Source organism: Crotalus tigris, unplaced genomic scaffold (genome assembly GCF_016545835.1).
Source record: "Crotalus tigris isolate CLP2741 ecotype Arizona unplaced genomic scaffold, ASM1654583v1 scf7180000017987.690289119674:8195010, whole genome shotgun sequence".
NCBI classification, from domain to species: domain Eukaryota; kingdom Metazoa; phylum Chordata; class Lepidosauria; order Squamata; family Viperidae; genus Crotalus; species Crotalus tigris.
This window is the reverse complement of record NW_024096758.1, coordinates 4,669,507-4,697,139: the sequence shown is the minus strand read 5'-3', so window position 1 is coordinate 4,697,139 and position 27,633 is coordinate 4,669,507. Positions and strand designations below refer to the sequence as shown.

Here is a 27,633-nt window from a genome sequence, read left to right as displayed (position 1 = left end):
GAATATTTGAAACAGAACTAATCGTCTCAAATTGATAATCAGTATTGGAAGGTTCATTAAACCAACTGCTGAAGCTTCAGTATGCTCAAATCTTAATTATACTTTTCTTCTAAAAACCCTAAAGCTTAATTCATTTTTAGACCTCTCCCGAACACAAGCACCATGTATATCAAAGGGGGGGGGGAAGACTCAGAGAACACCACCTGACCAACAAGAAAGCAATCAAACCGAACAGAACAAATCATATTTAAATGAAGATATATACTCACACTATATGGGCAAGGTCAAGGGGCTTCTCTGGCTGTTCCGGATATACAGGGTGAGGAGGATCTCTAGTGGGTACACAACCAAGAGATTTACTAATGGCATGGCTCAGCTTCTTGGCAGGCGATTTCTGTTTTTTTTTTTTTAGAAAGAATTAAACATAGAGACTAGTATTAACATAGCAGATCAATCTGTGCAGCAAACTAGATAAGAGCTGCAATTGAACCTCAAAAGAAACAACTCTCAGTGCTCAAACCATAGCCATAGCCTTGGAGACACAACTGGGTTCCCTAAAAGAGGTCCATAGCTTATGCTCTCTCCTCAACATTATAGCCTTGTGAATAGTATACTGCCCACAGAACAAGAATTTGTAGCCTGTGATTACTTTGCAGGATAAACAGAAGATTACCTCCCTCTCTCCTTTCTTATTTCTCATGTCCAAATTTGCTTACCAATACCTTGCACTAGAGTCTTTCTTGAGAAATGGGACATGTCTGAGAGGGATTTACTTATTATTTATTGTAATTGCTTTATATGGCTGCCCACCTCACAACTTCAGCAACTCTGGGTGGCAAAGATACTTAAAAAAAATAGAAAAACAGTAACAATAAATATACATCTAGTCGCAGCTGAGGACAACAGTAGTCACAACAATAGCACTTGCATCACAGGCCTCATTAACCTCCTGACACCCACATCCCAGGAAAACAGACATATTTTTAAAGATTTCCAGATCTCAGGGCATTGGTGTTCCAGAAGTCAGGAAAGGGGATGGTTAACCTGGACAGCAGGTGGTAATATAGTATTTCCAGCACAATTAATACAGCTGGCAGATTCTCTTCTGCTAATGAACAGAAACTAGTTTAACTTTCTGTCTGATCTTCTGCCATGCAGGATAATCAGCCCCTCTATATTGCAAACAAGGTAAATTATTTTCAAGGACTAACATGGAGAAGTAGTGTGCTCTTAACTTTGAAGAGTGGAACATAATCAGGAAAGCCAGTATTTTGTTTCCACAGATTCATTTTAGCAACGTAATTAAGAAGTCAATTTTCTTTTCTGACTGAAAAAGTACTTTCTGGAAAAAGGAGAAACCAGAAATGCATGCAGTGACACATGGAATCATTGTACAAAATATGATAAACCACCTTTCTTTTAAAAAATAGTTATTCTTGTCTCAGTGTGAAAGATCATTGAGTTCAGAAGTATAAATCTACAGTACTGTACTCAATTCTAAGGCAATGTTTAGGATTTAAGAATATGTGAATATTTTATAAGGATAAGACAGGAAAATGGAGCTTAAATATACCACAGCAAGATATGCTATAATGTAAAAGTGTCTTTAACAGATTTGTATACATTCTTTCCTCACTGAAACAAATTGATGGATTTCCACTCATTCCTTTAAAAAAGAGAGAAGTGGACACTTTAAGCATTTATATAGTTTCTACTTGCAATATTTCTTCAAACTGTTAGCATAAATACAACACATAAAACGGCTTTCATATTAGTGGAAGGGGTGCAGAATAAACCCTGTCAACATGCAGTATAAAATATGGCAACATGAACTGGCTGATACTATGCCATTAATGCCAATTAATGGCATAGTATCTGGTCCACTATGCTGGATTTGCCAGTCTCTAGACTATTTTCAAAAACAACATTGTGTAATAACCTGCAACAATTAAAACAGAAAGGAGATACACTTGAATGAATATAACCCAGCTAGAGGTGGTATATCAGCATAAAGTCTTTTTATAAGTGGGGAAATGGGAGATGCTGGCTGGGGAATTCCAGCAGTTGAAGTCCACATATCTTGAATTTGCCAAAAATCTTTTTTAAAAACCTTGTTTAAAACATACTACAGAAATCTTACTACTTGTAGAGAAATAAACTAACATAGATGAAACCAAAAGGCAATAGATGTTTTACCCTGGATAACCAGCAGAGATCTGTTAATTAATCCGTGTATCTTTTGAGTCTGAAAAGCACTTTGATTAAAAAAATATACACAATCACATTCTGGCTAATTTCTCTAGTCTATGTACTTTTTAAAGCCAATTTGAAGGTCTTTGCAACGGACAATGTTAGCAATATCAACATGTTTGTTCAAGATGTTTAACAAATCAGCTCTATCGTGTATACCACAATGTCTTAATTTTGCTGATGTTCTTTTAAAAAGAAATCTGCATTTCTTCTACTCAAAAGTTTTATAAAAAAATGAACACTTTGAGACTCTAATGTCATAACAATAACTGATGGTGGTTGTTTCTGCCACTTGTTAAAACAGGATTTCATATGTGAACTACAGAAATCAGGTTAACTCCCTTATTTTTTGTTTGAAAATATATTTGCCACTAACTGCCTTTTATATTTGTTGTATTTGACATTAGTTGTATTTACACTTGTCTTCAGAATTTTCATATAATGTTCATTTTGAAATTATATTCAATTCCAGTGTTACATTTGAACTACTGAACTGCACAATCAGGTTCTCACCATTTATTTATTTATGGAAAGTATTTTTATCGCACTATTTAGTGCTCTCAGGATCTCCAACAGAATGGAAAGAAAGAAAAAAGCAAATTCTTAAAGTTACTTTCATATCATGACCTGTTAAACTAAAGATATTCAAGTCATGTAACAGAATAACTGCTTACGGTGTACTATATTACATTTGTAACTAAGGTGAAAACAATTTATCTCTCATTTGATTTTAAATAAAAATAGATATTAAAAAGAGTTCATATGATAAATGATATATGATAAATATGATAAATCAGATATATCTGAAGAGCAAGACTTAGTTGGAATATTTCAATTTTGCATCACATACCAACAAATTTTAAACTATAAATGGCCATAGAAATAATGCTGAAAACACTTTGCCTTTTTCTTGCATACATAAATTCAGGCACGCCTAAAATATTTCATAGTAAGCACAAGAAAGCTTAAAGTATTAATGACCAGAGTTCTGCCATTGTATGAGCATAGAAAGCTTTGTCTCACCTAATTACAAAGGGAAGTGGACATTCTGGATCATAGCCCAAGTAGTTATTTATTATGTGGTGAAATATTTAGAACATACAGGGAAAATAAGTGACTACTGGATAGGCATTATGTTGTAATTCTACTTATACCAGTAAGTGCACTGAAATGAAATAAAGTCCATTTAACTTTAAACAAGAGAACATGTAATTGCCAGGCCAATCTATATACAAGAAGTCATTATAAGAAGGAAATTATTTTTCATAGCCAATAACCAGAGTTGTTTATGCAATATAGCAACCATTGCTCATGGCTATGATTATGAATGCACATCATCCTTACTATGGATAAATCCACATATACACATGCAAACACAAATGCGTATAACAATATCTGTCAAAGTTGACAAACTACAGCAACAAGAACTGCTTTGATTTCTGAAAAGTCCATTACTGTATTGTTAGTAGGGTAATACAACAGAATATAGAAAGCTTATTAAAATAATTCTTTTACATAACCTAATGAAATTAAGGTAAAGTTACTTTGAGTCTTTTTCTTATATATTCTCCTTCTCTTTCTTCTGTGCTGGCCATGTTTTCTCCCTTAATTGTCTTGCTGCCCTCCCTATTAGTACTGTATGATTCATTTAACCCTAGAAGGAAAATGCCCCCTTAATATTAAGATCCTGATAATATAATCAGGATGGTTAATAAAGTAGAATTAGCACAACTATCAATTGATGCTTCCAGATACAGTTCAAACAGCTTAGCCAGAAAAGAAGGTAATGTTTAGTAGCAAAAGCCATTGAGCAATCCAAGAAAATTAACAGTATGTTTCTCAGTTACCTGCCATCTCTCTGCAAAAATCATATAACAATTTGTATAATTAAATATAGATCTGAAGCCTAAATGAAATGGATCACAAAACTCAGCTTTTACTATGAATAACTGAATCCATCACCTGGCATTCTCTCAAATCCTTTGCCGAGAAAATACTGACCATCAGCATATTGTTGAACTCATTTTTTCAGATCCAGGTTAAGCTATTTTTACTAACAGTTTTATGAGGAAGGTATCTCACTTGCCAGTAAGTAATTTTATTAAATAAACAGAAAATTCAGTCTCTCCAGAGGCATTTATAGCCTCCCAACCATTCCCTGCCAGCTTCAAAAGTCATTGATGCCGAAGAAAATATTTTCTCTCTTAAAATGCTGAATTAATTCTACTAGACAAATCCATGGAACATGCATTAGAGAAGGTTGTCATTAAAGTGTAATAAATCATCAGTCATCTCTTCCAATGAAACTTCTGCACAACTAGGATGGAAATAGTGAAGGGGTAGATTGGGATTTGGAGAAAGAGGCTGAGCATCCCACTGTAAACATACTCCTGGTCAGACTAAGGTAGTGCACAGATAATCCTAAAATATAGTATGTATAAAAATATACCATTTTATAAATTTCCCAAATTAACTATTGAACACTATATTCAATGTTATGTCTATAAAATGCAGCCTTTATTCCCCAAATTAGTTATTTATAAATTCCCTAAATTAAATTCTTTTTTCTTTTTACAATCCTATGATCCCTTTTTCGAGGTGGAGTTAGGGCGACTGAATGGAGCTGAGTGTTTACTGGCCATATGCCCTTCCTGATGCCTATACGGAGTTCGAAGTAGATATTTTTTCTTTGCGCCCTGATAAAGATCTGCCATTGGCTAGGACTGAATTCTCAACTTTCTGAATAGGAAATGAACGTCTTCACCTCTAGGTCATTGCGCCGCTCCATAAATTCCCTAAATTGACTATTGGGCATAAAATTATCTAGCTCTATTAATTATGGTAAAATTATTGATAATAATGCTCAAAAGGTTAAATTAGCTTCCTATTATAAAACTTTTTTGAGATGTTCCCTTCCTTAATTTCCTTAATGCAGTAATACTCTCTAATAGGATTATAATTTAACTGCTCCAAAGCAAACACAAGGTCTAATTTATGACAATAGGATGTGATGGGTTACATATTACATGTGCTAAGACTATACTTGCTACAACAGCTATGAATTCTTAAGTTTTCTCTGACCAGGGCCCAAGGCATGGAGACTGAAATCATCCAGCATCATAAGGCAAGGAGACACCAGCCCAGAGACCGGATCTAGGAACCAGAGCGGGATCCAGCTGAGCAGCAAAGCAACCAAAAGATAACCAGCTTGTTCCTATAGCCAAACCTAACATACCTGTCACCTTAGAAGCCATCCCTGGTCACAAGTGTTATAGCATACTAATAAAAAGACCCATCCTTATCTATGTTATAGAAACAACTCAGACAAGTAGCCTCTAAATAGACCATAAAGGCAACCTGTTCAGAGTGCATCAGAATTGTAATTCCGCACACATTTTTACTGCATTGTTCAAGCCTCAGGGAAGTTGTGGGGCTTTCTATTTTAATCAAAGGACCAATGGGACTAAAAAGTATGTTGTTTGGTCTGTCCATCATTTTCTCCATTATGGCTGCAGATTGTGGAATGTTTCTTGCTTTGTCGCTCATGTACTAGAAAGGCACCAGACCTGCCACTAGAGAAAAGAGTACATTAGAGAGTGATTACCCAAGAGGAATGCTCTTTCATCTGATGCTGGTTGCTGTGAGGGCCATTTGCATGGCCACGCCAAAAACAGTTTTGACAGAGCTGATAGTTGTGGCACTGCTGGCATCGGTATCGGAAGCCCATCATGCTCTCACACCGGCAGTAAGAACATTCCACAGGATGGAAGACTTGAAGGAGATAAAAGAAAAAAAAGAAATAGTAAGAACTGTGTCAGGAAAAGCAGGTCTCTTCATCCTAAGCTGGATAAAAGGCCCTCAATAAGTCTAGTGCTCAGAGAATTCTACATACTGTACTTTAAATAGGAGTCATATATTGTCTACAATCTTCTAGTTCTCGCCTTCCTCTTTTCTGGTTTTAGATAATAAGTCAAACCATAACACACGTACACTGAAATACTACCAAGTGAAGAGTTTAATAGCTATGAAATATTGGACAGAGACTAAGGTACACTGACCACTCTCTAAGCTTATCGGAGGAAAGGAACAAGGCCAATCCAAGTTTTGAATGGAGGGAGGGGATCCTCCAGCTCATATCTCCTATGCCTTTAATTGCTACACTGTAGTGAGCCCTCCTAAAAATAATAACCAAATTTGACTTAGAAAATCAAGAGGGGAATTATGAGAATTAATCTTACTGCAGATCAAGAAAGATAATATTTAAATGAACTTGTCCGTGTCACCATTACTAAGGAAGGCATCAGATACAAGAATGGGTCATTTAAAGCATAGTTTGTACCCTATAGAAGATTTAAAAAGAAATTAGACAAATTCATGGAATGTAAAGTTATAATTAGCTAACACCAATGAGAGCTGCACGCTACTTCCAAGACTATAAGCAGTATGCTGTTGCCTATCAGTTGTCGAGGAGAATAAGTCAGCTCATAGTTTATATTTCAGCTTCTCAGAAATAATGACTAGATATTGAGAAGTAGAATGCTGGATTAGATTGGGCCTAGATTTGATTCAACAAGAGTTTTTTTTATTTCTTACTAAAGCAAAACTCAATAATGAATGCTAGAGAAGACTTAAATATTGAGATTCCATATGAATAAGTTCAGCGAATGATCAGACACGCATATCATTCCATTGCGCATTCCATGTTTGCCAGGTTGCAATACATAATTCAGTGAACTTTGGAAACACAAACCTCATATATGTAAAGAACAATTCAGGAGTATATGCCACATACCATTTTCAACATGGGCAAGTCTATGCATCAGAGGTAGCCACACAAGGCACTGGGGTGGAGGGTCAGCCATTAAGGTGTCTAAAAACATGTTTAACATTACTTTTTTCTGCAAAATAAACAAACAAACAAAAGTTCAGAAGAAAGCCAAGCAGAATTACACTAATAAGTGAGTAAAAAAAACTTTACCCAGTACAGAAGAATACTTGTAATAAACCATAAAGCACACAATACAGCTGAATTAAGGTTATGTGTTTTTGAGTTTTATGGGAAAGTTAAATACATTGCTAAACACATCCTTCTCTCACCAAGCTCCACTAATTTAAAAATAAAGAATTTCTGATTTAATTTTGTTTTTTTACTAGATAGGCTTTTAGTCTCAATATACTAACATTTATTTTCTTGTTACAGTTACAATAAATCTATAAAATAGGTTATTTGCATTATAATTTAATTAGAAGGCAAAGCGACACTATCGTCCTCTATGTGCTTCTGTAAAATAAATTTTAGAAATGTGTGTTTATTTTAGGAAGAATGAACGAATGAATGAATATACTCACCCTACAGACCAGGGAGCTTTTGTTTTTTTCTAGAAAACTAAAAAAGGAATTAGTCTTTCATAGACTCCTCTTTTGAGATTAATTTGGAGGACACTGAATATAAGTCAGCATTTAAAGCCCTGTGTATTTTCTCACATGAAGCTTACCTGCTGAGGAAAACATGTTCGCACAGAGTTTTCTGTGTATCCAAACGAAGGCCCTTCAAAAACAGCTGTAGGAAGTTTCAGAACTTCTCTTAGAAACTGGTCAAATTTTGAAAATATCATCAATCCATTGGAATCTGACATTTGAGAAAAACTATCTAAAATACAAATCAAAGGCAAATATGAAAATGTGGCAAATATGAAAATATGTTACAAAAATATTTAATATTTAAACTCTAGCACTGAGCAGGCAGTTCATTTGTTGTAAAATCTTACTATTTTGCAAATAAGTATATTCCCTTAATAAAAGAAAAAAGTAAAGGATAATAATAATAGCAGTTGTGATGGCACAGTGGTTAGAATGCAGTATTGCAGGCTAACTCTGCTCACTGCCAGGAGTTTGATCCTGACTGGATCAAGGTTGATTCAACCTTCCATCCTTCCGAGGTCAGTAAAATGAGGACCCAGATTGTTGGGGGCAATATGCTGACTCTGTAAAATGCTTAGAAAGGAGTGTAAAGCACTATAAAGCGGTATGTAAGTCTAAGTGCTATTACTATTGCTATAATGTTATATAATCTCATTCTCTCCCACAGCAAAAAAGCGATGACGAAAGTAAGCATTTTAAATGTCACAAAGTTGGTGCTTGACCATAAAATTTTAATAATAGATTATTAGCTCAAAATGTTCAAAATACTCACATCTTAACTTATCCAGAATTTTTCCACCACACATAGTTGCCAACATTGCCTTTACGGAAAATACTGTCAATTTCCCATGACCTTCACTGTAAAAGATAAACCATACTTACTACATAAGAAATTTTAAATTACTGCTGGAGTAAGAAAGCATGTGATTTATGGACACCTACCATTTTATTCAACATGTAACAATATTCATCCAAAAAGTTACTTTTCTGCTAGGAAAAAAAGTATTATGGGGAAAGAAATCTAACTGAACTGAAGAGGAATCCGGATCATCTATTATACAACACAGTTTCTGGGATTGTTAATAAAGGCCAGATGCCTAAAATGCACATATGCTCTATCTGAAAAAAGAATTCTGCTTTTACAATAATTTTTATGGGATTTTAATTCTACAGAGTTTTTTGTGTTAGTTCTGTGGTAGATTCTGTTTGTAGTTCTCAACTGCCCCAGTATCCCAAGCTATATACACAGTTTCACTTAGCTGGATGTGTGTAGATTTGGGAAGCTATCAGTTGCCTCACCAATATTGTCATTTTCTATATCAGTATCTCTATCAAAAGAGCACATGTGCAATCAGTGACAATTTAAATATTATAAGCATGGTACTTCTTATATCTCTGATAAACCAAGAGACTATAGATGAGATCTTAGTATGTAAGAGTTGTAATAGTATGTTCAGATTGTTATACATCATATTAACAAAAAAGCTTATAAGAAGTTTTTGGATAAGTCTGTTTTCATATTCTGATGGGCTTATTCAGTAGTTATTTATGGCTAAAACAAACTGACCAAATGTGATGGCTCAATCCAACCAATCTCTTTTGCTTCTCCCTTCTTTCTTGAATTAAATATAGCTGCTAAATTTTGAAGCATTAGCTTCCATTCCTCACCCTGCAAATGAATCCTTTCAAATAATTCCCAGTCAATAAATTCCTATTCTGCTTCATACTAACTACAAATTTATTTTAAGCAAGTTTGCTTTGTAAATAAACTGGTTTTTACTTCCTTCAGTTGTTCACAGCTTGGCACAGATCTGTTCTCTTTTATCATCTGGAAGCTAGAGCAACAAGTGAAAATTCAAAAGTCTGTCTGCAAACTGGCATTTGCAGACTAGGAACAAAGATCAGGAAAAAAGTATAATTTCCTGGCATTTTTAACCCAGGTTTCAAAACAGATGCTTACAATAATATTTCTTAGGGAAGTGAGGATATTTAATTTTCCTTTTAAAAAAACCATATAACTTCTACAGAACAATGCCATTTGCTCTACTAAGTCTTCTCCCTTATGTGGGAGGAAAGATTGCCAGCTGCTCAGTGAAAAAAGAAAGGCACCCTCATCAGGCAATGACTAATAGGAAAAAAAGTTTTGGCTACCAAGTACATACATAATTTGATATCTTAAATAGAAGGCATCTGAATAAAGAAAGCATAGTATTTACTATAGTTTACAGTCAAGGAAAAGCAAAGCAGTTACCACTCCCACTATTACAATCTAAAAGACACACAAGGGAAAAGAAAAAAGAAAAATACAGGTGATCCTTGCTTAATGACCACTTGTTCAATGACCAAATTTACAATGGGGTTGACCGAGTAGTACTTATGACCAGTTCTTGAAGTTCTGGCTGTTGCAGCATCCCAGAGGTCACTTGATCACCATCTGCAACCTTTTTTGCCAGCTTCTCACAAGCAAAATCAATGGGGAAGCCAGAAGCTCACAAATATTGACCACATGATGTCCTCATTTAAGGATGGCTCAGTTGCTGTTTAGTTCAGCAACTAGGAAGTGCTGCAACTGCTGTCACTAAGCAACACAGTTATGTGACCATATCACTTAGCAGCAGAAATTTTGTCCCAACTACTGTTGTTAACCGAGGACTACCTATAAGAAAATTCTTGTCTTAAAAACTTTGATTTTGACTATTGACTATTCAACTAATTCAACAAACCATAGCTAGAAAAGCTAAGATTGCCTCTACTGACCCAGGCTCCAACTTGGGTGCTATAGACCTCAGGGTAACTCCAACCTACATAGTTGTTGGTCAGAAGAAACATAGATTGCTTCAAAAACAAAACCACTTGCCTATCATATGCTGCTATCATGAAGTTGAGGAGAAGGCTGATGGATTGCTCCACACTGATCTGGTGAGTAGATGGAAGGCGTTTATTCAGTTGATAGTAAATGGAGGAAATGATAGTTTCTAGTCGAGATACATTGATCTCTGTATTATGGTCCAATGTGTTAAGGCCATTATCTCTGAAGGCTTCAATCATATTCCAGATATCCACAAGATGTACTGGAAAAACAAAAATATTACAAATATTACACAAAAATAATTATAAGGTTTCTATATTGCTTCAATCCATGGACTCTAAGCAGTAAATAATTAAGGGATTATACAATATGTACAACAATCAAAAGCAAGAATAATAACATTAAACAATGAACAAAATTTCTGGTTCCATGTCTGGCTAAGACCAAAATCGAATTCCAAAAGTCATCTAGAAAAGCTACATCTTAACAAGTTTCTGAATAACCATGAGCATGGGGGTTACTTTCACCTGAGGGGGAGCTCACTGAAAAATGTTCAGCTCCATGTAATTTTGCTGCCACACCTTACAATAAGTGGAAAATTTCCTGTATTTGTACTAGGCAAGCAAATTCTACGCAGAATAGGCACTCAAAAATATATAAGCCCCAAGTGATATAAGTATTATAGGTAAAATCAGAATCAAGTAAGAAAGGAATCAAGAAAGAGAGAAAGAGAGAGAGAAAGAAAGAAAGAAAGAAAGAAAGGAAGGAAGGAAGGAAGGAAGGAAGGAAGGAAGGAAGGAAGGAAGGAAGGAAGGAAGGAAGGAAGGAAGGAAGTAGGTAGGTAAGTAGGTGGGGTGGGGTATATCTGCCTTGGTAATAAAATGTGTGAAAAGGATCTCAGAGTTATAGCTGAACTAGCAGTGTGACTTAACTACTGTATCAAAAAGACAAAATGAGACTTTTTGATGCCTCAATAGAAGTATAGTTTCTAATTCACAGAAAGTAATATTACTATTATATTCTGCATTGGTCTGAGGCTACCTAATGTAGTTATCCACTTCTGAGCACCACTATTTCAGGAAGATGCAAAGAAACTGGATAGGAGAATAGGAGAATCATAGAGTGGAAACTTACAAGAAATGGAAAGAACTGGAAATGTCTAGCCTCGGGGGGAGGGAGATACAGGAGGGTCATACATATGGTCAAGGTCTATCCCAAACATTATTTCATGGAATAATAAATTAACTAGGGATAGTAAGCTGTTGGACTGGAGCAACCTATATGCCTCAGTAAACTGATTAATTTAAAATAAAAAGACTCAACTACCAAACATTCTGTTCCCTCTCTGATCTACTATACTAGATAATTTAGTGACTTCCAGAAGCAAATCCTAGAAATCAGAAGCAATTTGAAGTTTCCCAGACATGATGTTCCAGAATGGCATGGTCCAGAAGAAAGTTCTCCAGAATATTCCACTATCAAATCAGTAAATTTTGCACGTTCCTGGGTTTAAATTACAAGAAGACAGTTTCTGGCTGAATGTTAGGAAAAAGCATGCTCACTATAAAAACAGCTTGACAGTGGTGCCAATTATCCAGGGCGGTGATGGTTCCTTTTCACATGTTCAAGCAGAGGCCAGACAACCATCTGTTAAAGATGCTTTAATAATTAACTCCTGCTGTAAGCCAGAAGTTGGACTCCAGGGCTAAACAGCGTCTTATATTTCTATGATTTTATAGCTACTTATAGATACACCCTTTGTTACAATCCTAGCTATATATTTAAAAAAGAAATTATTCTATAAAAGAATGTTGTAATAATAAAAATTGCAGAGATTTCCTTCACAAAAATAACTTATATTTACCTATTAACTTCTTAAACTAAGCATTCTAAAATTCACGGTGCCATGACCCTTAGAATTTTGTGACTTCATGAATGAAACTGTCAGGCTGTGCTCCAAAAGCTAATAATTAACCTTAGAAAACATTTTGTTTGTTTGTTTCAGTGAACACAATCATGTTGGCTATGCCAACATGAGTTCTCCATTGTGAGAAGTTTTACCCCCATATTATTACTCTGATACCATCATCCACAATTTCTTGATGCTATATTACTATGTATTCATTAATACACCCTCTTCTTCCAACATTATTTTTAACATGTAACAGGAATTTGCTGTGTACCACATAATGCAATTATCATTCACACATACTTCCTCCTAGCATATTCTCCCTGCCCCGCCTTTCACCATATCTTCAAAATTGTACATTGCACATTCGGCTTTAGGTCTTTTGAGAACTACTAGACTACACAATCCTCATTGAATACTATCTTCTATTTCATGAATGGCAAAACTTTCTCCAGTGACACAGGACTTACCGTTAATAAGACACATTTGTTTTCAAGTACATAAACATTGAGGATTTTCTCTAACTTCCACATCACCATCATTTGATAGCAGTCAATGTGGAACATATAAAAAATCCTTTAAATTGCATATGAAAGATTTAGGATATCTACACTGACCAAGATGGAAGTATCTTTTCCCCTCTTTGTTACACTTGCATTTTTCAGTGCCTGATAATCAAGTCAAGATGAGGTGAACAGAAGCAAGTGATAAGTTAGGACAATATTTCTAAATTCTGATTGCTGTGAACAGCGTATAAAAGAAATGAACCCCAGATCTTTTGTCAAATTCTGTAAATAGCACAGATGAAATTTAAAACTATTACTCATATACTTTCTTTTCACTTTCACCTGTCTAGATTCAGCAGCTAGAATAGACATTTCCCCCCTCCACCTTCCCTCCCGTTTTTTTGAAAAAAGAAAACTGTACAGGCATGAACCATGGTGGCGCAGTAGTTAGAATGCAGTGTTGCAGGCTACTTCCGCTAACTGCTGATTGCCAGCAGTTCGGCAGTTCGATCCTGACCGGCTGGAGGTCAACTCAGTCTTCCATCCTTATGAAGTCAGTAAAATGAGGAACCAGATTGTTGGGGGGCAATATGCTGACTGTGTAAATTGCTTAGAGAGGGCTGTAAAGCACTGTGAAGCGGTATATAAGTCTAAGTGCTATTGCTATTCTTTGGGTTATAATGACATTGGGACATTGCCCTCGCTAAGTGCTACGGTCATAAAGTGCAATGCCATATGACCACATTGCTTAGGGATGGCAATCCCAGCAGTCCTGGTTGTCATCAAAATCATGAGATACATAGACTGGTAAGCAGGAAGGGCGGGGATCCCAAGAAAGGAGTAAGGGAGTGTTGTGGAGGGATGGGGGCCAGTATAGGCCTTGGGAGGGCTAGCGCAAGTCACATATGAGTCAAGAGAAGGTGAGAGTCACTTGGGAGGCCCAATGTAGGCCATGAATGAATTGAGAGAGGTTGGGAAGGATTCTGGAGGCCTGGTGCAGGTCATGTGAGTTAGAGGAGGGCCTAGATGGGGCCGATGGAGGCTGCATGTGGATGGAGGCTACTACGGGTAAGGCCGACTTACTGGAGCAACTTATGACCTTCCCTGCCAGCTTTCCCACTGATCTTGCTTATCAAATGGTGACCACATGACCATAGTCCCTGCAATGTTGTAATCACAAGCTGCTGACCTGAGCACCCAGATTGTGGCTGCAGGGGTGCTGCAAGGGCCAGAACTTTGGGGACTAATCATATACCTATTTTTTAAAAAGCATAGTTGTAATTTTGAACGGTTGCTGAACAAATAAACATAAACCAAGGACTGACTGTACTGCAACGCATTCCCAGCGCTGCATATCGCCCGAGTTTTCATTTCTCAGCCTGACCCTAGTGATCATGACTGCTGAAAACCAAAGGCATAATTTCTTAGCATTCTGAAAGGGAACACCTAAGCAATATGTTAGTCCTAAAATAGACACTTTCATTAACCACCCCTTCAGCTACTCCAAAAATGTAAACCTGCCTACATGTGAGGAGTTTCCACTTATTTTCTGGAGGTCTCCCCCAAAATGAATGCAGCTTGTAGCCTATTTAATTTAGGTGTGGCTCACAACATAATAAAATATGAAAACACAATACAAAAACAAAACAATATGGTAACTGGTCACTGTATACAAAACAGATACACATATACATTAAAAAACACATCCTGCAGAGTGCTCCATCCATTTTATCCCAAGGCCTAGGAGAACAGCCTTACAAAATGCCAATATGTTAGGATTTCAAGAGGGAAATTTACAACCTCTATCTATTAAAGAATACAATAGGTTAAGAAAGCATTTCTGAAGTACTGGATGTTTACAACATGCTAGAAATAGGAAAATAGGGAAATCAGTAGTTTATAGTCCAGGTCCATCATACTGTAGAAATTCAGCTTGTTTATCCATTGGCTGAACCAAGCCATCATGTTAAGCTATTATATATTTATTGCACTCACTGAGGATTTGATGGAGGGGAGTTTTTAATGATATGGGGTGCATGTGATGTAGGAAAGCCAGGCAAGAGGCTGTGGGGTGCCTGCAAGCCAAGGGAGGCCTGGGAGCGGGATGGGGGGTGCATGCAAAAGCAGGGAGACTGAAGAAGGAAAGTGTGGGGTGTATGCAAGCATAGAGAAGCCTGAGAAGAAGGTGTGAGGTGTGTGTAAGTGCAGAAAGGTCAGGGAAGAAGGGTGCAGGGTGTGTACAACATAGGAAGACCTAGAAAGGAGGGAGTAGGATACATGTGAGCTTAGGAAGGCTGGGAAGGAGATTGCTAGTAGGTATGTGTGAGTGCAGGAAAGCCCAAGGTAGGAGGGTGCAACATGGTGTGCAGGAAGGGTAGGGAACTTAACAAGCAACTTGCAACCTTCCCCGCCATCTTCCCCATTCATTCTGCTTGTAGGAAGCTAGCAGGAAAGGTGCTGCAACTGTTGGAAGTATGAGCACCTGAACTGTGATCAGGTGACTGCAGGAGCACCGCAATGGCTAGAACTTCAAGGGCTTGTCATAAGTATACTTGTTCAGTGCCATCACAACTTCAAACAGTCATTGAACAAGTGGTCAATAAGGACTACCTGTATATAGGTCAGGGCTTTTCAACCAGTGGTACGGGTACCACTTATGGTACATTGGAACCTGACAGGTGCTACACAACCATTCTAGAAAAGTGGTAGTGGGGGAGGGGAATGAGTGAGAGATGGCTGGAGCTTCAGGGCTGTCAGGGCTCAGCGGAAGTGCCAGGATCCGTGCCAGGCTCCAGCTGGAGTTCGGTGCTGATCCTGGCGCTTCTGCTGAGCCCAGAAGAAGCACTGATCAGCTGGAATGTTGCAGCATCTCCAGGGTCTTGTGATTTACATTCAGATGCTTGGCAATTGATTCACATTTATGATGTCACAATGTCCCAGGGTCATGTGAAGTAACCAAAACCTGCTGCAACTACCCAGCAGACGGGGGGAATAAAAACCAAACACCTCCCACCCCACTCCCACTGCCAATCCTCAACAGAAATGCTCACAACAATGAAAACCTCGGAAAGGAGGAAGAGCGCCACCGGTGGGCAGGCAGGTGTCTTGATTGGCTGTGGCTTGGGGGGCACTTTTTTCAATGCCACTGTAACTTCGAACAGTCACTAAGCGAACTGTTGTAAGTCGAGGACTACCTGTACTTCATGACTTTTTTCCTTTTGGAGGGGTCATCAAGTTTTTGACACCTTGCTAGGTGACTGGTGGTACTCAGATATTGCCATATCCTAAAAGTGGTACAATGGGTGAAAAGGTTGAAAAGCCCTGATATAGGTATACCTGTACATGAGTAAATAAATAAAAAGTATACCTTGCATCTTGAACATAACATATTATATAAACACACATTTATATAAAATAAATATTGTGTTTTGTTAATTCAGGCTTAGTATTTAGTATTTTGTATAAAACCAGTGATAGTGTATCAAAATGTTTAGAATAATATTAGTTTTTGTGAAAATCCTACACAAACTTGAAAAGCATTGTAATAGAAAATTCTTCCACTAAACAGAAAGAATAGGATTTTTTTTCGTTTTCTATTATCATTTCAAAATGTTCACATTTTTCATCATAACTGAAAAATTGGTTTGAACTGTTAATTTATAAAGTTCTATCTTTCCTCCAGAGTCATGTTTTCTACTTACAATTACATCTTTTTTGCACAAATCTGAGTTTGCAGGCAGTCCGATATGTTGACAGTCGGATGACATCAAAATTCTGAGCCCCTACAAATTAAAAGCAAAGAGCTTTCTCCACATGTATTTCAATTTTAAAATGAAAAGAGGACTTTAATTACATTATGATGTCCAACTACAACTGCAACTACATTAGAAATGTAATCCTTAAGGAGTTGTAAAGTTTTATCTGGATTGTACTAATTCTTTATCATATTCCACCCTCTCTCATGTGTGTTCAATTTTTCCACCACATAAAAAGTAACCAATGTATGGTTAACTACCATATTAAAAAGAATATTTATTCATGGCATTTTTGCATTTTGCATATATTTTGCATTTATGTGACATCGCATAAGGAGTATGAAACAGTACATTCTAGAATCCAAATTTACCATCAGAGCGAGAAATAAATGTGGAATGGGAAAAGGTAATATAAGGTCGCCACCCTTATTTAAAGACTGAAGCTAGGGCATAAACTCTCAAGAAACAGCACCCTGTTATTTCAATGTAATAATTTTAGGAGAAACAGGATCTGATTACATTCTTTGAAGAGGCTGCAACACATTTTTAAATGAAGTTTCAAACATTTAAGACTTCTACTTACTCATTTCCATGAAGAGCTGTCTTTTCTCTGCCATCGTCCTTCTCCTCTTTCCACTTTCTTCAATCATCCTAAAAACCAATTTAGAATTTTAGCAGGCTGTTTGGAGAGAATTTAAGATACCAAGAAGAAATTCACAAACTCTTTCATTATTCATCTGTTATGGCAGAAAACAGCCAAATAAACAACCAAAAGAAGCCACTTGGGAAATGTAGACTACTATATATTAACTGAGCTGAACTATGCAGAACAGGAAGCAAATACCAGAAGTTCAAAGACATTTCCACACCTCTGTTTTAATAAAGATCCATAATAATTAACTTTCTACCGCAACCACCAGCAAATAAGCTAGAAGAACAGTTAATATACTGTTGGGTTGGGAGATTCAAAAGGGGAAATATGTGCTTCTTCCTACACTGCATTAGAGCACAAGCTTTTCTTTCTATGTCTATTAAATAAAGCCCCCAATAGTGCAATTATAATTTTCATGGTGAGGGTAGTTTTGAAAAAAATATCTTGTGGCTATGAACAGATGGTTGGTCGTTTTAATAATGAAGCCTATTGGCTTCATTATTAAATCAGTTTAAGAAATGAGTTTATCAAGATTAAGGAGTTACATGATATTCCTTAAGTATAGTTAAGAACTTTTTTTTACTATCACATTGATTTTTATAAAAACAAACAAACCAGGAATTCAAAATCACTAGTAACTTTATTTATTTATACATACATACATACATACATACATACATACTGCAAGTAGGCCTCAACTTACAACCACAACTGGGAACAGGCAGTTAACAGGCAAGGCAGTTAAGTGAGCCATGCCCTATTTTAGGACCTTTGTTTGCCAATGTCGTTAAGAGAATCACTGCCGTTAAGTGAATCATGCAATCATTAAGGGAATCCCAGTTCCTCATTGACTTTGCTTGTCAGAAGCAAACGGCAATCACATGACCCGAAAGGCTGCAACAGTTGTGAATGCATGTTGGTGGCCAAGCACTCAAATTTTGATCACAGATGTTGCAATGATGATTGGTGAAAGGACTGGTTGTAAGTCATCTTTTTCAATGCTGTTGTAACTTTGAATGCTGTGGTCCAAATAAATGGCTGTTGTAAACTTAAGGACTACCTGAACAGTTATTCCGAACCAGCGGTATCTGTCCAGGTTCTTCTCAGATATGCCAGTTATGTTTTTGGAATGTTAAATTCTAAAAATATCATTTAACGTTTGTCATCTCATTTCTCTTGTAAGATTATAAATCAGGAAAAATGTGTTGTACATCAAAACAGGAAAGCATGATGCAGAAAAATAGATGCTACGATGGAGAAAAATAGAAAAATGCTCAGAACAGCCATATTATTATTATTACTGATCAACAGGAATGCCAGGTAAAGTCCTAATAAACTCCAGCACTAATAGTTGATTCCAGGCTATGTTTAGAATTTTTCTGGTTTGCTCATTGGTGAAGAATTTAAAAAAGGCAGGGGTAGATATGACCATGCCAAGAACTGCTCATTAAGGCCAATACTACAGGACCTATTTTAACAGGTTTCGCTCTTCTTGGAGCTCATCAGCTGTAGGTAACGGCCTATTTTGCAATATTTTTGAAAAATTCAAAGACACTGATTTAATCCCTAAATCCAAATCCTCCATGTGTTCCAATATGAAATCATACTGCAATGTGAGACAAGCATGCTTTTCGGGATTTAAGCTAGCAGTTGTCTAACATGTCCTAAGAAAAAATTCCTTGTGAGCCTGAAAAAAATTGTGCCTGCTTTAAAATTCATATTAACTTTAATTGGTTCCCTAGAACAGCTCACCTTCCTATTCACACAGAAGCTTTAAAAAAAGGACTTATTGCATTTTTAATAAATTCAGGTAGTCCTCCAGTTACAACCATAATTGAGACCGGAAAGTCTGTTGCTAAATGATGTGGTCATTAAGTGAGTCATCACATAACTGCCTGATTTTACTATCTTTTTTGCTGCAGTCAAAAACATTGACTTTGCTTGTTGGAAATCAGCTGGGAAGGTCACAAATGGTGATCGCATGACTGGTGGCCAAGTGCCCAAATTACAATCATGTGACTGCTGGGACACTGTGATGGTTGTAAGTGCGAGGACCAGTCATAATTCTTTTTTTCAGCACTGTTGTAACTTTGAATGGATACTAAATGTATGGCCATTAAATGAGGACTATCTGTAGCAGTGAGTAGTTGCAGTCACTACCAATTATAAACCAATGCCTATTCCGAACACAATTTGAAATCTACAAAGCTGAACCAGTTTCTGTCCAATATAACTAAAATCCCTCTCCTCACATGTACAGATAGAAATAATTTCCAACATCTTATTTTTTAAAATTTCTATTAGAACAGGCATGTCAAACTCGTGATGTCATGTGACATCGCACGGCATATTGCAACTTTTCCCCCATTGCCAGCAATGGGGTGGGTGTGGTTTCGGCCCGTGGGCCGGCAGTTTGACATGCCTGTACTAGAAGAACTGAATTACATATTGTGAAAAAATATTAGAAATACAGGTCATCAAATGAAGTTGAATGGTGGAAGATTCAAGACAATTGAAGTGCTTTTTCACACAGTATATAGTACGGGAACAATTGCGAATACATAGGCAAATTCATGAAATGAAAGGTTACAAAGATAGCTATTAGACATGATTTCCTTTGTGATTAGAGGTGCTATAACTTCAAGGATCAGCTGATGGGGTACCTAAATGAAAGGCTACCATAGTCTGCATGTCCTAAATGTGAATAGGATTACTGGATTTCTTACCCCAGTGTTGAATCAACCTCCTCCCAAACATATTGAATAGTATGCAGTACAATAGGACAGGAGATTATTTTGAAGTCCAGTGAAGCATGCTTTCATTTTCTATACTATAAACTATTTCTACAGTAGTGGCCAAAATTGTGGAAACCTTTTGGGAAAAGTGTATTTTTGAGGTTTGATGGCTAATAACACCCCTTTTTTTGGAGCAGCATCATAAAATTATATATCAATGGAAAGATAATTTAATCAAGAAGGTAATGCACAAAGTTTGTTCAATTATCTGTACTGTATTCTATGAAAAGTTATAGCCAGACAACCAGAAAAAGGAAGCACAACAAGGCTCAGGTTGATATCAGATAGCTTTTCTTCATTTGACTGTAGCCAATGAGCATGAGTGTTTAGAGAGTCAATCAGGTGTCATCTTGTTTTGGCAATGAGCCAATCAGATCACAGTAGGATTCAGTTACTGATGTCATGTATTAAAGCTGAGAGGAGGACATTTGTCAGTGTGTTATGTGATCGCTATCAAGTTGGTTGGGTTTTTTTGTGTTCTTTCATTTAGTGACCTTGTAAAATGTAATAAAATTAAAGTAATGGTGCAAAGAGTTGACTGGTTGCCCAGAAAGCTAAGTAAAATAGTATTATTAAGTGAACAAGGCTACAGTTATAAAGAAATTAAAAGAAAAATTGGTGGAAACTTAACCAAAGGTGGCATTTCTACTGTACACTTTTCCCAAAAGGTTTCCACAATTTTGGCCATTACTGTATGTCTGGCTCTTATGTATTTCTTCCTATTTCCCAAGCAGCAAAATAATAATAATAATGAAATATATGCAGCTGAGTTTTCCTTTAACAGCTTGCAGCTCTATCTGCAAATCACCCTGTACATTTTGAACTAAATAGCAGAATATGCATTTTGTAAACTAACATTTAAACTAATAGTTCAATCTTTAAAAAAAATTCAAGTCATAAAACATGGCTTCAAATTTTGATTTACAATAAGAAAAAGAAGCAGTAGATCCTGGCTTGGACAAATCTTGGAGCTTTGATGCTATTAAAACTGTATTTCTGTTGTCTTGTCCCAGACAAATACAAATGCATTTGATTCTTTTTAAGGTTGTTTATTTGTTTTAGAACAGCAAAAGATTTACTCCATGTAGGACAGCGGTTCTCAACGTTTGTGTGACGGCGACCCCCGTCACAGAAACGTTATGCGCATGCGGGGGGCGGCGCGCATGCGCGGCGGCACCCCCTTGCGCGGCACCACCGCCGGAGGGGAGAAAATGGCGGATCGCCGCCTTTGGCGACCCCCGGAAAATGGTCGATCAACCCCAAATGGGGTCGCGACCCATAGGTGAGAACCGCTGATGTAGGATGTATTATCTTAATTATATCTTCTGATATAGAACACTAGCTACTACATGACTAAATTGCTTTTTTAAAATAAATTTTACAATACTCTAAGTACAGTTTACCATTTATTCTCCTACACAACCTGTAAGTTGAGAATTACACTTTAGTTGACATCATAACTATTCACTTTTATAAAACTACTACTGTACACTTTTCTTCCCACAAATATATAAAAAAGACCAAATTACTCCTATTTCAAACTAGTTAACAGTGATGGAAGCTGATAGTTTATTTTTAGATGGTATTCACCCATGCATTTGCTCTTGAGAGACAGTTTGGTATAATAGTTAAGGCTAGAAACCAGGAGAATGTGAGTTCTACTGCCTTGGGCACAAAACCAGCTGGGTGACTTTGGGCCAGTCACTCTCGCTCAGCCCTCGGAAGGAGGCAATGGAAAGCCACTTCTGAAAAACCTTGCCAAGCAAAATTCAGGGATTTGTCCAGGCCAGTGGTGGTGAACTTATGGCATGGGTGTCAGAGGCGGCACTCAGAGCCCCCTCTGTGGGCACACACGCCGTCGCCCCAGTCCTAGGCCTTCGGCTGGGTTTTATAAAATCTTTTCGCTTTAGGCCTCCATCGCCATGTGCAAAAAAAAAAAAAAAAAGGTTAAATCAGTCAATTTCAACTTCTTGTGGGAAAAAAAAAATCTTGCAAAGTTGTAATTGATTGATTGAATTTTTTAGTCCCACCCAGTCTGCTGTTACCACTGCAGCCACACCCACCCAATGGGCCACACCCACCCGGCACTCAATGATGCATAAGTGGGTTTTGGGTTGCAGTTTGGGCACTCAATCTCTAAAAGGTTTGCTATCACTGGTCCAGGCAGTCTCTGAGAGTTGAGTATGATTGAACAGAACGGAAAAAATGCAGTTACTCTAGAGATCTTATTAGATCTTCTTAGATAAGCACAGTAACTGAACAAAAAGCTGGAATATAACTGCTGCTTTGTTTTTCGTTTTTGTATAAGAATATTAGCCAATTGTTCTTAATTATTCTATGGCAATATTTTTCCAAATAAAGTATTCCTATTACTATTGTCTAACCAAACTAATTTCTGACAACGCTCTGATCTGCAACAACAAAAGAGCTAGATAATTTTTTTTCAAGGAGAATTTGTTCCTTTTTTATGTAAAACTCATATGCATGGCTACTTCTTCAAATTCAAAAAATATGGCAACGAAACACATCATGTTTTTGGGATGTGGCAAGCCATATCAAATTAACAAATCACACAATCAGCAGTTAGATTTTCAGTGCCTTGGCAGGGGAATTTACAGAAAATATCTGGATTCAAGTGTGCATAGTGCATATATTTAATTCTAAATTTATTCATGCAAAAATTAATCCTGCTTTATCATTACATCATTATACAGTCTGAACAAACTTATCTCAATTTTGTACGTGTGGTCATGCACTTTGCCAAAGTAACACCCAAAACAGTTGGAAAAAAAATTCAAGAGCTACAGAGTCCCCACCCAATTCTGCCTCAGCTCAGAAAGTATTCATTTTGAGAGAGATCAGAAAGAAACAAGAAACAATTCACACAGCCTGAAAATATTACTGTAAAGCTGACCAGCCCAAAACTGCCTGTCAGATTACAGTAGTTCCTTTTTGCCATACAAAGTTGGAAAAGAACTAGAGTATAATCTTCAGAACGGAAGAATATTTTAAAAGAATATTTCAATTTATGTCAAAGTATGATGCTGAATTGTTGCTTAGGATTCAAACAAGATGCCCTCATGATCTTAAATCACACATATTTATCTTACTTTTTTCTCTGACTGACTGAAACCAGAACATGACATCCAAAATCTGAAGGCGATTATATTCCTTCAGAAAAGTATGTATGTATTTTAGTGCAAGAAGAAGTTGTGGAAATAAACTGCAGTTCAAATAATCAAATTTCCAATTTCTGTCAGACATTCAAGAACTTATTAAAAACCAACTTTCATTTGGACATCCAAGGAATGATCTTGTCATTTGCAATTATTTGAATAAAGAATAGAATAGAACAGAACAGAACAGAATATAACAGAACCTTGGAGGTCTTCTAATCTAGCCCCCTGCTCAAGGCAGGAGAACCTATACCATCTCAGACAAGTGGCTGTCCAGTCTCTTCTTAAAAACCTCCAGTGATGGAGCACCCACTTTGTCTTTTTTTTTTAATCAGTTTCTTAAGTTATTAGCCTGAAGATGATATTCTACCTTACAACAGAAATGGAACACTACTCTTCCTAAAATCATATTCTTAGATATCCCTGCTACATGTTCTTGTTCCATTTTCAACTGCATCGTATTTAAAAAGGAAATGTCAGCAACAAGACTCTTAATTGAGCAATGTCACTTGTTACTAAGAGAGAATTGAAGATCCTTCAAAGTACCAATAGCATTTATGACATGTCTATATTAAAGAAGTCTACTTGCGGATGCAGGAAAATAAAATCTGAAGCTACAAAACTGAAATAGAGTGGTAACAGAAGACATAAGAAACATAAGCATAGGAAAGCTCTATACCAGGGGTGTCAACTGCCGGTCCGTGGGCCAGACGCATCACAAGGAAACCTCGCCCACTCCATTGCCAGCAATGGGACAAAAGTTCCGATACGTCGTGCGACATGTCACAAGTTTGACATGTCTGCTCTATACAGTGAAAGATGAAATTCATCAACCACATATTAAACATTAGTGAATTAGAAGTTTTACAGTTAGGAAGATGGCAGAGGCAGTATTTGGACATACTTCTGTTAATAGCTGAGTATCAATAAGACATTTTAAGCAACCATTTACAGGTAATCCTCAACTTATGATCAGTTGCTTAATAATCAAAGTTACAACGGATCTCCCAAAGCTACTTACAATCTGCATTTGAAGTTCTTTTTTTAAAAAAAAATATTTTATTGGTTTTTTAATTTTTAAGAAAAAGTACTCAGGACACACTGTGGTATTTGGGTAATCAGACATTCCAAAGTAAAAACATAAATAAACAACTCAACTCAATACATTCACTGTCTCCTCTCAATTTCCCTCAAATAACATAATACGTTTAAAATATTCCATTTCTAAATTAAATTTCTATTACTACTAAACCTGTTTTAAAACTTTATCAGTTTACAATTACCAAAATCAAATTTCACTTTAACTCAACAACTTATCAATTCAGGTATCCCTTCCAGATATATTCTAATTCTTAATTTCTCTCATCCCTCCTTTTATCACCAATCTCATTTATTTCTTCTTCCATTACACACTAGCTATCTTAATTAAAAAATAATGTTAATTCACTTCAATTCATTACAAAAATTTCAAATTTCATCCAATTGATTGTCATACCTTATCACATCTATGTTATTGTACAAAAAATCATCTAAGTTAAAACACTCCATTAATTATTAAAACCATCCCAATCTAAAAAATCAACATTTTTTCAATTCCAATACATAATTTTCATCAAATAAATCTGTTATTCCAAAAAGTATTCTTTTTTTTATTAAAAGTTTTACAAATTTAATACATTATAACCCAAACCCCTCCCACACCTTCCCCCCTCCCCCACTTCCCAGAGCTGATTACAGGGTAAAAAATAAACAAACATAATCTAACTAACATAACCAAAAAGTATTCTTAATCTATTTAAAATATCTTTTCTAAAAATCACCCTTATATATATAAGTTTATATTTTTTCTTGCTTCTAACTCTAAATCATAATCCTTAAAACAAACCATAAATCAAAAATTGCCTTTAAATCCATTACACAATTTTAAATTTCTCTTTTCAGTCTAATTCTGGCTTTTTTCCTGTGCCAAGCAGGTTTCCATAGGGATGCTTTCCTTTCAGCCAGTAGATCTGTCTTTGTTGCTTGCAATAGCCTTTGCAATAATAGCAATCCCATCCTCTGCATTAGACGTCTGTATCTCTCCTCCTTGAAGGGTCGTTGCTTTGTAGTTTGAAGTCTCAGTCTTTGCTTCTTCAGTTCCTCTAAGTTGCAGATGCTCTCCTCCTTGAAGCATTGTTGCTTTGTAGTTTGAAATCTCAGTCTTTGCTTCTTCTGTTCCTCAAAGTTGCAGATGGAAGGTTTGTAAGATAGAATAAGTTCCTCCTTTATCTCTGTTGATTCCTCTTCTAATATATTTTGATTTATACCATAATCAGATATAGCCTGGATGTCTATTTGAACATTTGAAGTGAAATCCCTAGATCTTAGTTCTATAGTAAACTTTTTCATTGTAGCACATATTTCTGCAGTAGCCTCATAGATCTTTTCCAATATAAGTGTACAGTTTAAATGTGACTGAGGTTTCTCCATTTTGATAGTAATTAAAAAGAGTCTCTTTTTCCTTTTTTGTGGAGGCTATATTTAATATAATTTAAGCAATATCCACCCCCCACAGTTCCTACAGTTACCCAGCTTATCTTTCCTCTTCAAAAGTATTTTGAAGGTCAGCCATCTTCAAACCAAGTAACCAGAGGCTGCAGTATTAAATTTTTGCCACTAGATGTCCTCAGCAAGTTAAAAAAGGTCTTTTCCAAACGCCATTTCCCTTTTTCTATCTTTTAAAGTATAATGTGAAAAAGAAATAATCTTCCAGCATAGGATGATAGTACAGTTCTTAGAAAAAGAGGAAAAGAACAGAAAAAAAAATTTTTTTCTGTACCCCAAAAATATAAAAGTAAATATAGTCTTTAAAATTTTGTTCTATTTTTATAGAACGCCTTTCTTCCCAAAAAAATGTAGAAGCTGCCTTTTCAAGCCAGGGAAGTAATTCCAAAAAGGCTCTTTCAGATAGCAAAAACAAAATAGAATAAAGAGAATAACAAAGAAAAGTCTCACCCGGATTCACCACGGGGGTTCTTACAGCTTAGATGTTCTTTGACTTGCGATTTGAAGCAGCAGGGTGATCGGCCATTTTACTGGCCGATCTTCTTCTCCGTCAGCCCTCAGAGATGGCTCGGATAGCTGAGGGAGCCGCCGCTCCTCAGCAGCCGAGCAGAACCTCCTCGACAGAAGTCGCACCCTCCAGGGCGACTTTGGACCCGCATAAGGGTCTGCTGGAGGAGGGAAAGCTAGCCAATGTGGAGAGAAGTCTCCCCGTGCGACTAGAGATGCCGCGGATCGGAACCGGAAGCCTGGATTTGAAGTTCTAATAGCCACCCTCCCGCAATCATATGATTACATTTGGGCATTCAGCAACTGGCCACATTTATGGCCATTTGGAGCATTGCATGATCACAACCACAATTTATATTATTTTGCTAGAAAGTGGCATTTATAAAATAACAGAGTCAGAAGGAAACTTGGAGGTCTTCTAGTCCAACCCCTGCTCAAGCAGGAAACCCTATACCATTTCAGACAAATCGTTATTTCTGGGTTCCCAAAAAATATGCTCATTGCAAACAATGGATTTGCTTAAGAACCACAGCATTAGCTTAACAACTGTGGTGATTCACTTAGCGACTGATGCAAAAAAGGTCATAAAATCAGATATGGCCAAGTGGTGACCCACTTAAAAACTAGCATGACTTAGTACCATAATTGTAGGTTCAATTTAGGTCATAGGTCAAGGACTACCTGTAATGTAATGGTTACCCACTGTGCTGACCATTGATGCAGAAAAAGACGAAGCTGATGACCTGAAATCACAAAATATGCAAGCAAGATATTATGTCTGTGGTTGCAACCACCCTTAGAACGAACAATAGAGATAAATAAAGTGGTGAATAGGGTCTGCCTTTTAGTACACAGCAAAGAAACTAAGAAATATGCCACACACTACTATTGTCAACGCTGCAAATATTGTATATTCTTGCTTTTTACAATATGTAGAATTGTCTGGTAATTATTTGGTTAATACAGAGCAGAAGGGGGGTTGGGGGTAAAGCCCGGGAAAGAAAGAGGAAGAAAACATTTGACCTTCACACTAATTGGGTAATGTGAGATATGATGGCTAATTTAGGGAGGGAACATGCTGATAATTTAACTGCTCAGAGGAAGAGAACTTAGATCCTAGCATCCCTCCATTGTGCCTGTGCCGACATTTTGTAACAATAAAAGACTTTTAGGAAAATAAATGCCTGGAAGTTCTTTGGAATGTTTCATTAGCCGGAATCACAACATCATGCTAGGATCTCACATTCTTTTCAATGGGGTCCCGAGCCCCATCCACTATTTCTATGCTTGAGAGGAGCTGGTAAAGATT

At 36.7% G+C, this 27,633-nt stretch overlaps 1 protein-coding gene across 11 annotated transcripts in view; it reads right to left on the bottom strand.

Annotated features, from left to right (window-relative positions):
• DTNB (dystrobrevin beta) overlaps positions 1-27,633 on the bottom strand; it is a 114,736-nt gene that overhangs the window by 73,314 nt on the left and 13,789 nt on the right. For 7 of the 11 annotated variants that reach the window (XR_005557014.1, XM_039346062.1, XM_039346064.1 and 4 more), the window contains exons 2-9: positions 17,234-17,301; positions 16,597-16,677; positions 10,529-10,742; positions 8,444-8,529; positions 7,746-7,900; positions 7,043-7,148; positions 5,855-6,021; positions 270-394 (exon numbers count right to left, since the gene is read on the bottom strand). Coding sequence is in view for 6 of the 11 variants with exons in the window: in XM_039346062.1 (XP_039201996.1) it covers positions 270-394; positions 5,855-6,021; positions 7,043-7,148; positions 7,746-7,900; positions 8,444-8,529; positions 10,529-10,742; positions 16,597-16,677; positions 17,234-17,300 (1,001 nt within the window). In the remaining 5 variants the exon portion in view is untranslated. The remainder of the gene's footprint in view (positions 1-269; positions 395-5,854; positions 6,022-7,042; positions 7,149-7,745; positions 7,901-8,443; positions 8,530-10,528; positions 10,743-16,596; positions 16,678-17,233; positions 17,302-27,633) is intronic. The other 4 variants (XR_005557016.1, XR_005557015.1, XR_005557018.1 and 1 more) reach the window with 2 other exon arrangements.